This window comes from Nerophis ophidion, linkage group LG02, assembly GCF_033978795.1.
Source record: "Nerophis ophidion isolate RoL-2023_Sa linkage group LG02, RoL_Noph_v1.0, whole genome shotgun sequence".
NCBI lineage: Eukaryota > Metazoa > Chordata > Actinopteri > Syngnathiformes > Syngnathidae > Nerophis > Nerophis ophidion.
Genome location: NC_084612.1, coordinates 46913696 through 46926165, shown reverse-complemented (window position 1 = coordinate 46926165; position 12470 = coordinate 46913696). Strand labels below are relative to the sequence as shown.

The following is a 12470-nucleotide window of genomic DNA, read 5'->3' as shown; positions in this document are numbered from 1 at the left end:
TGGTCCAAACTATAAAGTTGACTTGGGACTTGTGGTCCAGACTGTGGGACCTATGGTGCAGACTAGGAAGTCTACTTGGGACTTGTGGTACAGACTATGAAGTCTACATGGGACTTGTGGTCCAGACTATGAAGTCTACTTGGGAATTGTGGTCTAGACTATGAAGTCTAGTTGGGACATGTGGTCCGGACTATGAAGTCTAGTTGGGACTTGTGGTCCAGACTAGGAAGTCTACTTGGGACTTGTGGTCCGGACTACAATGTCTACTTGAGACTTGTGGTCCAGACTATAATGTGGACATGGGACTTGTGGTCCAGACTATGAAGTCGACTCGGCACTTGTGGTCCAGATTATGATGTTTACTTGAGACTTGTGGTCCAGACTAAAATGTCGACTTGGGACTTTTGGTCCAGACTATGAAGTCGACTCGGGATTTGTGGTCCAGACTATGAAGTCGATTTGGGACTTTTAGTCCAGACTAGGAAGTCAATTTGGGATTTGTGGTCAAGATGATAAAGTCTACTTGAGATTTTTGGTCCAGACTATGAAGTCTACTTGAGACTTGTGGTCCAGACTATGAAGTTTACTTGGGACTTGTGGTCCAGACTATGAAGTCTACTTGGGACTTGTGTTCCAGACTATGAAGTCTACTTAAGACTTGTGGTCCAGACAATGAAGTCTACTTGAGACTTGTGCTCCAGACTATGAAGTTTACTTGGGACTTGTGGTCCAGACTATGAAGTCTACTTGGGACTTGTGTTCCAGACTATGAAGTCTACTTGGGACTTGCAGTCCAGACTATGAAGTTTACTTGGGACTTGAGGTCCACACTATGAAGTCTACTTGAGACTTGTGGTCCAGACTATGAGGTCTACTTGGGATTTGTGGTCCGGACTACAATGTCTACTTGAGACTTGTGGTCCAGACTATAATGTGGACATGGGACTTGTGGTCCAGACTATGAAGTCGACTCGGCACTTGTGGTCCAGATTATGATGTTTACTTGAGACTTGTGGTCCAGACTAAAATGTCAATTTGGGACTTTTGGTCCAGACTATGAAGTCGACTCGGGACTTGTGGTCCAGACTATGAAGTCGATTTGGGACTTTTAGTCCAGACTAGGAAGTCAATTTGGGATTTGTGGTCAAGATGATAAAGTCTATTTGAGATTTTTGGTCCAGACTGTGAAGTCTACTTGAGACTTGTGGTCCAGACTATGAAGTCTACTTAAGACTTGTGGTCCAGACTATGAAGTCTACTTGAGACTTGTGCTCCAGACTATGAAGTTTACTTGGGACTTGTGGTCCAGACTATGAAGTCTACTTGGGACTTGTGTTCCAGACTATGAAGTCTACTTGGGACTTGCAGTCCAGACTATGAAGTTTACTTGGGACTTGAGGTCCACACTATGAAGTCTACTTGAGACTTGTGGTCCAGACTATGAGGTCTACTTGGGATTTGTGGTCAAGACTATGAAGTCTGCTTGAGGCTTGTGGTCCAGACTATGAAGTGTACTTGAGACTTGTGGTGCAGACTATCAAGTCTACTTGAGACTTGTGGTCCAGACTATGAAGTCTTCTTTGGACTTGTGGTCCAAACTATAAAGTTGACTTGGGACTTGTGGTCCAGACTATGGGACCTGTGATCCAGACTATGAAGTCTACTTGGGACTTGTGGTTCGGACTATAAAGTCTACTTGGAACTTGTGGTGCAGACTAGGAAGTCTACTTGGGACATGTGGTACAGACTATGAAGTCTACATGTGACGTGTGGTCCAGACTATGATGTTTACTTGAGACTTGCGGTCCAGACTACAATGTCGACTTGGGACTTGTGGTCCAGACTATGAAGTCGACTCGGGACTTGTGGTCCAGACTATGAAGTCGATTTGGGACTTTTAGTCCAGAGTAGGAAGTCAATTTAAGACTTGTGGTCCAGACTATAAAGTTTACTTGAAACTTTTGGTCCAGACTATGAAGTCTACTTAAAACTCGTGGTCCAGACTATGAAGTCTACTTGACACTTGTGGTCCAGACTATGAAGTCTACTTGGGACTTGTGGTCCACACTATGAAGTCTACTTGGGACTTGTGGTCCAGACTATGAAGTGTACTTGAGACGTATGGTTCAGACTATGAAGTCTACTTGGGACTTGTGGTCCAGACTATGAAGTCTACTTGATACTTGTGGTCCAGACTATGAAGTCTACTTGAGACTTGTTGTCCAGACTATAAAGAACTGGCATCTCAACCAAGAATAATTGACAGCTGGCTTTGTTTGACTTTCACAATAAAGTAATAAATATTTATATCCTGGAATAAATATACAATAATGTACACACAGAGAGGAGAAAACACTACATATACCATGAACACAAGTACTGTTGAAATATATAATTCATACAAGAGTGTTGAAATGTATCATGTCATGTGAAAATGAAAAAGTTGTAGATATAAAAAAACAAATTCTAACTGAATTCCAACCCTGAACAATTAATCACTTCACTCAAATCTTAATCTGCAAAAAGTAGACTTTCCAATTGTTGCACTGCATTTTGTCCTCAAAATTCTACACACAATGCTCTATAATTACAATGTGAAAAGGTTTTTCTAGGAATATTTGCTATTGTAGTAAAAATAAAAAGTAGCAAATAACATGTACGTAAGTATTGACAGTCTTTGCCATGAAGGTCAAAAGTGATCTCAGGTGCTTCCTGTTTCAACTGATCTTCCTTGAGATGTTCCTATTGCACGGTCCGAGCGCACCCTAGGGCCAAATCAGCTACCTCCAAGAGTGCCTCTTGGATCTCTATCCTGGACACGGACCTGTGACGCCTCTCTCCTGCCCCTTGACCTCACGCCTGCTCACGGAGCTACGAGCCAGCCTTGCCTCTCTTGGACTTTCGCTCCCCGCTCAACACTAATGGTAACCTTCCTCAGTTAATTTCCACAAATAATCGCACACCACACATCGGGCGCCCTCCGTGGCCAGTACATGGACGCTTTTTGCGCCAACAGCAGCGACGGGACGCCCAAGACGGAGGCGTGGAACTCGTAGGCTGCTGTGGTTCTGGCGCCACTCGCGTCCACCTTCCCAACGGCCAAAGAGGTGGCCATTCTTTGTCGCCCGCCTCGCCTGCTGCAGCGGTGTTCTACTGTCCGCCACCACCAGACTCGTCCCGGTGGATTCGGGGACACTTGGGACGGCGACCCACCACCAGTTCAGCCCTCCATCCTCCCTTGACTCTTGATCTCTGTTTTATTCTGGTTCCAGTTTTAGGACATCTGTAAGCTGTCCACGGGAGGGGGTTACTGTCACGGCCCAAGGGCACCCCAGTGCACATTCATCTGTGCGCTGCCCTAGGCGTACCTCCAAGAGCGGGCCGGCGCTTGCCACTCCAGCTAGAGCAAGCGGTTGCATTCAATCGCCGAATTGTCTCCGGACCAAAATGTGGGTAAGGGTACAGAAAATGCCTTGAAGGTCCCAATAAGCATGGTGGTCTCCTTCATCTGTAAATGGAAGAAGTTTGGAACCACCAGGATTCCTCTAGAGCTGAGTGATTGGAGGAGAAGGACCAAAGTGACCAAGACCACTCTGTCAGAGCTTCAGCATTCCTCTGTGGAGAGAGGAGAACCTTCCAGAAGGACCATCCGCCAATCAGGCCTGCATGGTAAAGTGGCCAGACGGTAGACAAATGTTTGCCAAAATGCACCTGAAAGACTCCCAGGAGCATGATAACATAAATCCTCTGGTCTGAGGAGACAAAGATTAAAGTATTGGGGGAGAATGTTTGGAGGAAACTAGGCACCACTCATCACCAGGACAATACCATCCCTACAGTGGTGGTGGCAGCATCATGATGTGCAGGTGCTTTTCAGTCAGAAACTGGGAGACTAGTCAGGATAGAGGGAGAGATGAATGCAGCGATGTACAGAGACATCCTGGATGAAAACCTTCCCTTTCGGCCTGACGGAGCTTAAGAGGTGTTGCAAATAGAACCGGTTGAAAGTGTCAAAGATAGGTGTGCCAAGATTGTGGCATGGTGTTCACAAAGACTCGAGGGTGGAACTGCTGCCAAAGATCCATCAAATAAATATTGAGCAAAGGCTGTGAGTACATATGTACATGTGATTGTATACTTAAATACTTTTAATGCCTTTGCCAAAATCTCTATAAAAAGGTTTTCCCATTGTCATGATGGGGTATTGTGTGCAGAATATTGAGGACAAAAAATAATGTATTTCACTTTGAAGTTAGGCTGTAACATAACAACACACGGAACAACTTTCCAACTAGTACGAGTGTTGGTAACAGCATGAAAGATCCCTGGCGTCGTCGCATCAACTTGAAAAGAACCCTCTTTAACTTTAGAAACACTCCAACTCTTTAACTTTAGAAACACTCCGAAGAAGGTTCCAGATGTGCAGGACTCCCTTGAATAAGAGATTGTTCATCTCATTGGGACTTTCCTGGGTAAATAAAGGTTAAATTAAGCCACAACAACAACAACAACACAATCCTCTATGTGAGACAAGAACACACAATTCTCCTTTTTTTCTGCATTCTAACTCCTAAATAAACTCTAGCAAGAGTCAGCTCATGAAGAGCGAGGCACTCTCTCTCTCTCTTTCTCTCCGTGCTCCCTGTGTCATGCTCTCCGCCCACTGAGACAAAGATTGTTGATGAGCAGGAAGGGGCTCTCTCTACTGTTAAAAAAGGAGCGATGCACAGAGTGAGGCCTCCTCCTCCCCGTCTCAAGCGAGACACTAAGAAAACTAATTTATGTAAGCAGGCCAAGTGTTTGACTTCCTGTATTGATAAGCTTCAAACTGTTTTTCCAAATGAGCATCATGGCAGTCTCCCCTGCAGTGCAGGCAAATTTGAACACTTCTGATTGGCCAGAGGGAGAACAACCAACACTCACATGCTGGTGACGGCCGGTTAAAAAACCTCCACTTCTCCCTCTTACCATAAATTCCTGACTTGAAGCTGTGTTGTTGTTGGTGCTACAATGCCATCTTTTGGATGAGTATAGGTGCTGCATTGTACTTCTATTTAGCGCTTTTAACCAAAAGTAGAAGTGCCATTACGTCTTCTAACTGTCCATTGCGTTTGTACTCGTATGTATTCTTCATTCAACACTCTAAGTGAGATTTATAAGTTTTACAATATAACTAAAACAATTTTTACTTACTAAAGCGTCCCATGTGTGATGTCTGTAGGGGTGTTTTCATGCGTATTTGTACCTGCTATTGTAATGTAATCAAGCTAGATTTGTTAGCATTGGCTAATATCCTAACACATTTACAAGTGTCTTTTTTAGTATTATTAACTTACATTCTTTTTGTCATGTTTCACTTTCACAAATTCCTCAGTAAAATCACCAAAATGTCAGTGTGGAGTTATTGAGTCTGTTTAGCTGATTGTAGAGCTACCTTGCGCAGCTAGTGATTTCATGACGATGACTTCTGTTTTGTTCAATCCCCCGTTTTACTGCCGTGTTACAGACACCGTTTGGAAACAATTAAGGTATTTATATAAACATTCTGTGTAAATAACACTTTTCACAACTATATATCTGCCACTTATGTGTGTGGTGTGGCTAATTTATGGGAAAAATATTTGTTCTTGTAAAATTTACTGGGTGTGGCATATATATATATATATATATATATATATATATATGTATATATATATATATATATATATATATATATATATGTATATATATGTATATATATATATATATATATATATATATATATATATATATATATATATATATATATATATACTGTGTGTATATATATATATATATATATATATATATATATATATATATATACTGTGTGTATACATACATATATATATATATATATATAAGTCTGAAAAATACCATAATTTTCCACCATTGAGGGTAAAAACATGTTATTTTGTGGACTAAGAGATACTACATTGCTTCATTTGGAAACAATTAAGGTATGTAAATAAACATTTACAGAATATTTCTGTGTAAGTAACTAATTTCACAACGTATATATCTGCTACTTATATTCCGGTGCAGCTTGTATATGGATTTTTTATATTTTACCCAAACATTTAGTGGGTATGGCTTATATACTGGTGGGCTCTATAGTCCGAAAAATAAGGCAGTTTTACTCTGATGTTATGTTGGAGGGCTTACATGAAGAGATGAACTATCTTAAAAACTTTCTTACTCTGACTACTAAAAAAAATAAAAAATGTTTGATCAGCCGTTTGGAAACAATTAATGTATGTAAATAAAAATTCGGTGTAAATAACTATTTCACAACGTATATATCTGCCACTTATATTACGGTGCAGTTTATATATGAATTTTTTATATTTTACCCAAAAATTTAGTGGTTGTGGCTTATATACTGGTGCGCTCTATAGTCCGAAAAATAAGGCAGTTTTACTCTGATGTTATGTTGGAGGGCTTACATGAAGAGATGAACTATCTTATACATTTTTTTACTCTGACTACTAAAAAAAATAAAAAAAAATGTTTGATCAGCCGTTTGGAAACAATTAATGTATGTAAATAAAAATTCTGTGTAAATAGCTAATTTCACAACCTGCCAATTATAGTCTGGTGCGGCTTATAAGTGGATTTTGTTATATTTTTCCCTAAAATATAGTGGGTGCGGCTTATATACCGGTGCGCGTTTGTAGTCTGGAAAATACCATAATTTTTCACCAAATGGGGAAAAACATGATCTTTTGTAGACTACCAGATACTACATTGCTTCATTTGGAAACAATTAAGGTACGTAAATAAACATTTACAGAATATTTATGTGTAAATAACTCATTTCACAACATATATATCTGGCACTTTCAGTCCGGTGTGGCTAATTTATGGGAAAAATATTTTTTTTCTTGAAAAATTTAGTGGGTGCGGTTTATATATCTGGACAATACCATAATTTTCTACCAAATGGGGGAAAAACATGTTATTTTGTAGACTAACAGATACTGCATTGCTTCATTTGGAAACAAAGTATGTAAATAAACATTCTGTGTAAATAACTCATTTCATATTGTATATATCTGCAACTTATACTCTGGTGCGGCTTATATGTGGATTTTGTATACTTTCCCCTAAGGTTTAGTGGGTGTGGCTTATATACTGATGCGCTCAATAGTTCGAAAAACTTGGTAGTTTTAGTCTGATGTCATGTTGGAAGGCTTACATGAAGAGATGAACTATCTTATAAACTTTCTTACTCTGACTACTAAAAAAAACTGTTTGATCAGCCATTTGGAAACAATTAAGGTATGTAAATAAACATTCCATGTGAATAACTCATTTCACAAACTATATGGGGAAACATATTTTTTCTTGTAAAATTTAGTGGGTGCGGCTTATATGCCGGAGCGATTTGTAGTCTGAAAAATACCATCATTTTCCACCAAATGGGGAGAATCAAAACATGTTATTTTTTAGATTAACAGATACTACATTGCTTCATTTGGAAACAATTAAGGAACGTAAATAAAAATGTACACATATGTCTGTGTAGATAACTAATTTCACATTGGATTTTTTTTATATTTTCCCTAAAATTTAGTGGGTGCGGCTTATACAGTATACCGGTGCACTTTGTAGTCTGGAAAATACCATCATTTTCCACCAAATGGGGGGAAAAAACATGTTATTTTGTAGACTAAAAGATACCACATTGCTTCATTTGAAAACAATTAAGGTACATAAAAAAAACATTTACAAAGTATTTCTATGTAAATAACTTATTTCACAACCTATATATCTGTGATTTATAGTCTAGTGCGACTTATACATGGAAAAATATTTTTTTCTTCAAAAATGGGTGGGTGCGGTGTATAGTTTTGAGGGAAAAGTGTCCTCATTGCAGTAATGGTGCAGCCCTAACTAAAAACTGGTTTGAGTTAGGGTTCTTTATGTCACACATGACTGGAGGAAGGCCAAAGGAAAGGAAAGAAGGAGCTAGAAGGAAGGGATTATGGTTGAACATGATGAAGATGAAGGTCAGAGAAGAGCATGCTATCCAAGCATGAAAGACAAAGCGTGTCAGCCTCTTATTGTTGATACAATATAATATATTATAAAATATATGATATATTAGCATGGAGTAGTCAGCCTGTATCTACTTCAGCCTCGTATTGTTGGTAAGAACGTGCGGAGGAGCTGTCATGCATGGCACTGAAGCAGGAGGACATGTTTAGAATCTAGTCATGGCACTGAAGCAGGAGGTCATGTTTACAATCTAGTCATGGCACTGAAGCAGGAGGACATGTTTAGCATCTAGTCATGGCACTGAAACAGGAGGACATGTTTAGCATCTAGTCATGGCACTGAAGCAGGAGGACATGTTTAGCATCTAGTCATGGCACTGAAGCAGGAGGACATGTTTTGCATCTAGTCATGCTGGGACTCAAAGGGGTGAGTGGCAAGTCTTCTGCAGCCCCGCTGTGAAGCGCATACCTTTAGCTTTGACTGGATCTCGCGAGATTTTCTCCGGGCGAGAACCTGCAAGTGGCTAGAAACCTGCATTGGAGAATAGCCAGAGAGGAGGGACAGGACCAGGAAGGACAGGAGAAGGGAAGAGAGAAGCCGTAACCAAAAAGAGGAAAGAGACGCCCAGGCATCACCTACCTTGATCCCCGCCTGGTACTCACGGACCTTCTTGCGTGCTAACACCTGTATGTGACTAGACACCTGGGGGTGTGACACACAACACAACACAACACTCTCATGCCTGCAGGACCAACTAGCACACACGCACAGTGGAACCTCTCCAGGTCTGGCAGGGCACCCATTAAGACCTGGACTTCTGAAGAACCCAGTAGATTCAGGCTCAACTTATTTGGATTTGTGCGTGTCAATTGCAGTTTGAAGTTGATTTTAACAATAGGAGAGTGACATCTCACTATTCCATTTGATGACACTTATTGATGGTGTTCTTCTTCTCAGATCTGGACATGTTATTACCATGTTGTTAGCATGTTTTAGCCATGTTTTTACCATGTTATTACCAGGTTGTTACATGTTCTTACCATGTTGTTACATGTTCTTACCATGTTGTTATAATGTTGTGACCATGTTCTTACATGTTGCTTCCATGCTGTTACATGTTATTACCATGTTTTACATGTTGTTACATGGTACTACCATGTTGTTACCAAGTTGTTACATCGTGTTACATTGTTCTTACATGTTGTTACCATGTTGTTAACATGTTGTTACCATGGTGTTGCATGTTATTACCATGTTGTTAGCATGTTTTAGCCATGTTTTCACCATGTTATTACCGGGTTGTTACATGTTCTTACCATGTTGTTACAATGTTGTGACCATGTTTTTACCATGTTCTTACATGTTGCTTCCATGCTGTTACATGTTATTACCATGTTTCACATGTTGTTACATGGTACTACCATGTTGTTACCAAGTTGTTACATGGTGTTACCATGTTCTTACATGTTGTTAACATGTTGTTGCCATGTTGTTAAGAAGTTACCATGGTGTCACCATGGTGTTACATGTTGTTACCATGTTGTTTCATGTTACCATGTTCTTACCATGTTCTTATAGGTTCTTAGCATGCTGTTACAAAGGTCTTACCATGTTGTTACATGTCCTTACCATGGTGTTACATGTTGTTACTATGTTGTTACATATTCTTACCATGTTGTTACATGTTCTTACCATGTTGTTACATGTTTTTACCATGTTGTTACCATGTTGGATACTGCTGGTAAATGCCCAATCATGAGGTTCATCAGTACTAAATGTTCATCAGTACTATATGTACATCAGTACTAAATGTTCATTAGTACTATATGTTCATCAGTACTAAATGTTCATCAGCACTAAATGTTCAACAGTACTATATGTTCATCAGTACTATATGTTCATCATTACTAAACTTCCGGTGTTAGTTCTGTGTTTGTTCCTGTCCTGTGCTTTTATTTTGGCAGCTCTTCTGCTTCTGTTGGTGTTTTCCCGTTTTTTGTGTTAGTTCCTGTTCTGTGCTTTTATTTAGGCAGCTCTTCTGGTTTTGTTGGTGTTTTCCCGTGGTTGCTCCACTTCTGTTCCAGGGCATTTACCCTCACCTGTTTTCTGTCTGCAATTCAGACTATTTATTACTTGGTTGTGGGGACATTGTGTGTTTGTTGATGCTGTTATTACTGTTTCCTGGTGGCACTTCCCTTCTGCTCTCGCCTTTTGTTTTGGCTTCTTTGGTGAATAAATACCCCTTTTTACTCCACACTGCTACCTCCTTCATCTGCGTCCCTAAAATCCCGACAACCCCCTGAGTCTTACACAACTCATGGTTTATCAACACGTGACAGAAACAAAAAAGTAAACAAATATTTACGGAGGCAGTGCACCAATTTTTGCGTGGTGTTGATGCCTTTTTTGTGAATCTTCCAAGCTGGTTATCATCTACTTGTGTCTTTACTAAACTGAATGTGACAGTGTGTCCTAAATAGCTGGATAAAAAAATACAGACGGATGGATCATTAGTCCAGAATATTAACGACGGACCCAACTACAAAAAACGGTATACAATATACATCCAGGGCCATAATTTAGCTACGGAAACCGCAGCAAAATTTTCGACTGCCCTCGTCATTTTCCGTAATGCACTAAAAAATCGATAATAAACGGTATATAGATAATTCGCAATAAAATTCCAGATGGTTAGTAATAAGTCATATTTTTTAATGACCAAAAAACGATCATTTATTAATGCATTTTAGGCAGCAGGAAGACAGCTGCATGCGCACTAGTGTCGTTTGTCTTGATAATCATGGCGGACTAACTACACAGACTTTGCTGCAGAGATTTCCCCTCGGCGTAAACGGCGCTTGGTTTAACCTCATGTTCCCTCGCTTCCTGTCGTGTGTTTGAGAGACACTGCTGTGTTTGGATGGAGACCGGTGTGGACAATATTGTCCCCACACTAAAAGTATACAGAAAACATTTTGATGTTGCTTTTATTTTCTCAACACAGCGTCCATCCACTGCTGTGAGTGAGGGTTAATGATATGAGGCAACATGCAGCAGGTAAACGTTGTCACAACTTGTTTATAAAGTCTTTACTTTGTTTACTCCTCCTTTTATTTAACTGTATCATTGTTCAAATCACATCAGTACAAGCTATAATGTTTTGTCATCTCATTGAATTGAACAAAGTCTGTGAAGATTGTGTATTTGATGTGAGAGGTGTCACTCCACTTTATTTTTTGGGCCAAACTGTTGTACTAATAGGAGGCATTGGAAAAGAACACAGCTTGTTTATTAGACTTCATCTTCATTAGTCAAACTGCTGTGTGTTTTATTTTGATATCAAAAAGTAAACACCAGTTTGTTTGTTTTTCAAATTACTTTTGTTATATTTCATGTCACAAAGGTGTTACTTCAAAAATCATTCATGTGACATCATTTTGTTAATGTTTTTTTGTGTATAGTTAATTATTATTGGACATATTTCTGCTCAAACTCTTAATGGATCTGTCCTGATACAGCATCTACATCTACATATAAATTTACATCACTTAAATAAATAATACAAAAAATACCTCCCTCTATCAAAATGTAAAAACATAGATACACACATAATGTAGACACTGACAAGTTGATATTAATAATTAATTAAAAACACAGTATAATATCAACTTGTCAGTGTCTACATGATGCCTTTATCTTTATATATATATATATATATATATATATATATATATATATATATATATATATATATATATATATATATATATACATATATATATATATATATATATACATATATATATATATATATATACATATACATATATATATATATATGTATATATATATATATATATATATGTATATATATATATATATATATATATATATATATATATATATATATATATATATACACATATATATATATATACATATATATATACATATATATGTACATACATATATATACAATGGTGGTCAAAAGTTTACATACACTTGTAAAGAACATAATGTCATGGCTGTCTTGAGTTTCCAATCATTTCTACAACTCTTATTTTTTGTGATGTAGTGATTGGAGCACATACTTGTTGGCCACAAAAACATTCATGAAGTTTGCTTCTTCTTTGAATTTATTATGGGTCTACTGAAAATGCGACCAATAAAAAGTATACATACAGTAATGTTAATACAAACCCCGTTTCCATATGAGTTGGGAAATTGTGTTAGACGTAAATATGAACAGAATACAATGATTTGCAAATCTTTTTCAACCCATATTCAATTGAATGCACTACAAAGACAAGATATTCAAACTTACAAACTTTATTTTTTTTGGCAAATAATAATTAACTTAGCATTTCATGGCTGCAACACATGCCAAAGTAGTTGGGAAAGGATATGTTCACCACTGTTACATCACCTTTTGTAATTACACACGCACAGTC

The 12470-nt window shown here is 38.4% G+C and overlaps 1 protein-coding gene across 1 annotated transcript in view; it reads right to left on the bottom strand.

Moving 5' to 3' along the window:
* The window catches only part of tead3b (TEA domain family member 3 b), a gene marked incomplete at its 5' end in the record, with an annotated part of 82736 nt that overhangs the window by 31284 nt on the left and 38982 nt on the right, over window positions 1-12470 (bottom strand). The window contains 2 exons of the mRNA XM_061893566.1: window positions 8488-8550; window positions 8659-8721. Coding sequence (XP_061749550.1) covers window positions 8488-8550; window positions 8659-8721 — 126 coding nt within the window. The remainder of the gene's footprint in view (window positions 1-8487; window positions 8551-8658; window positions 8722-12470) is intronic.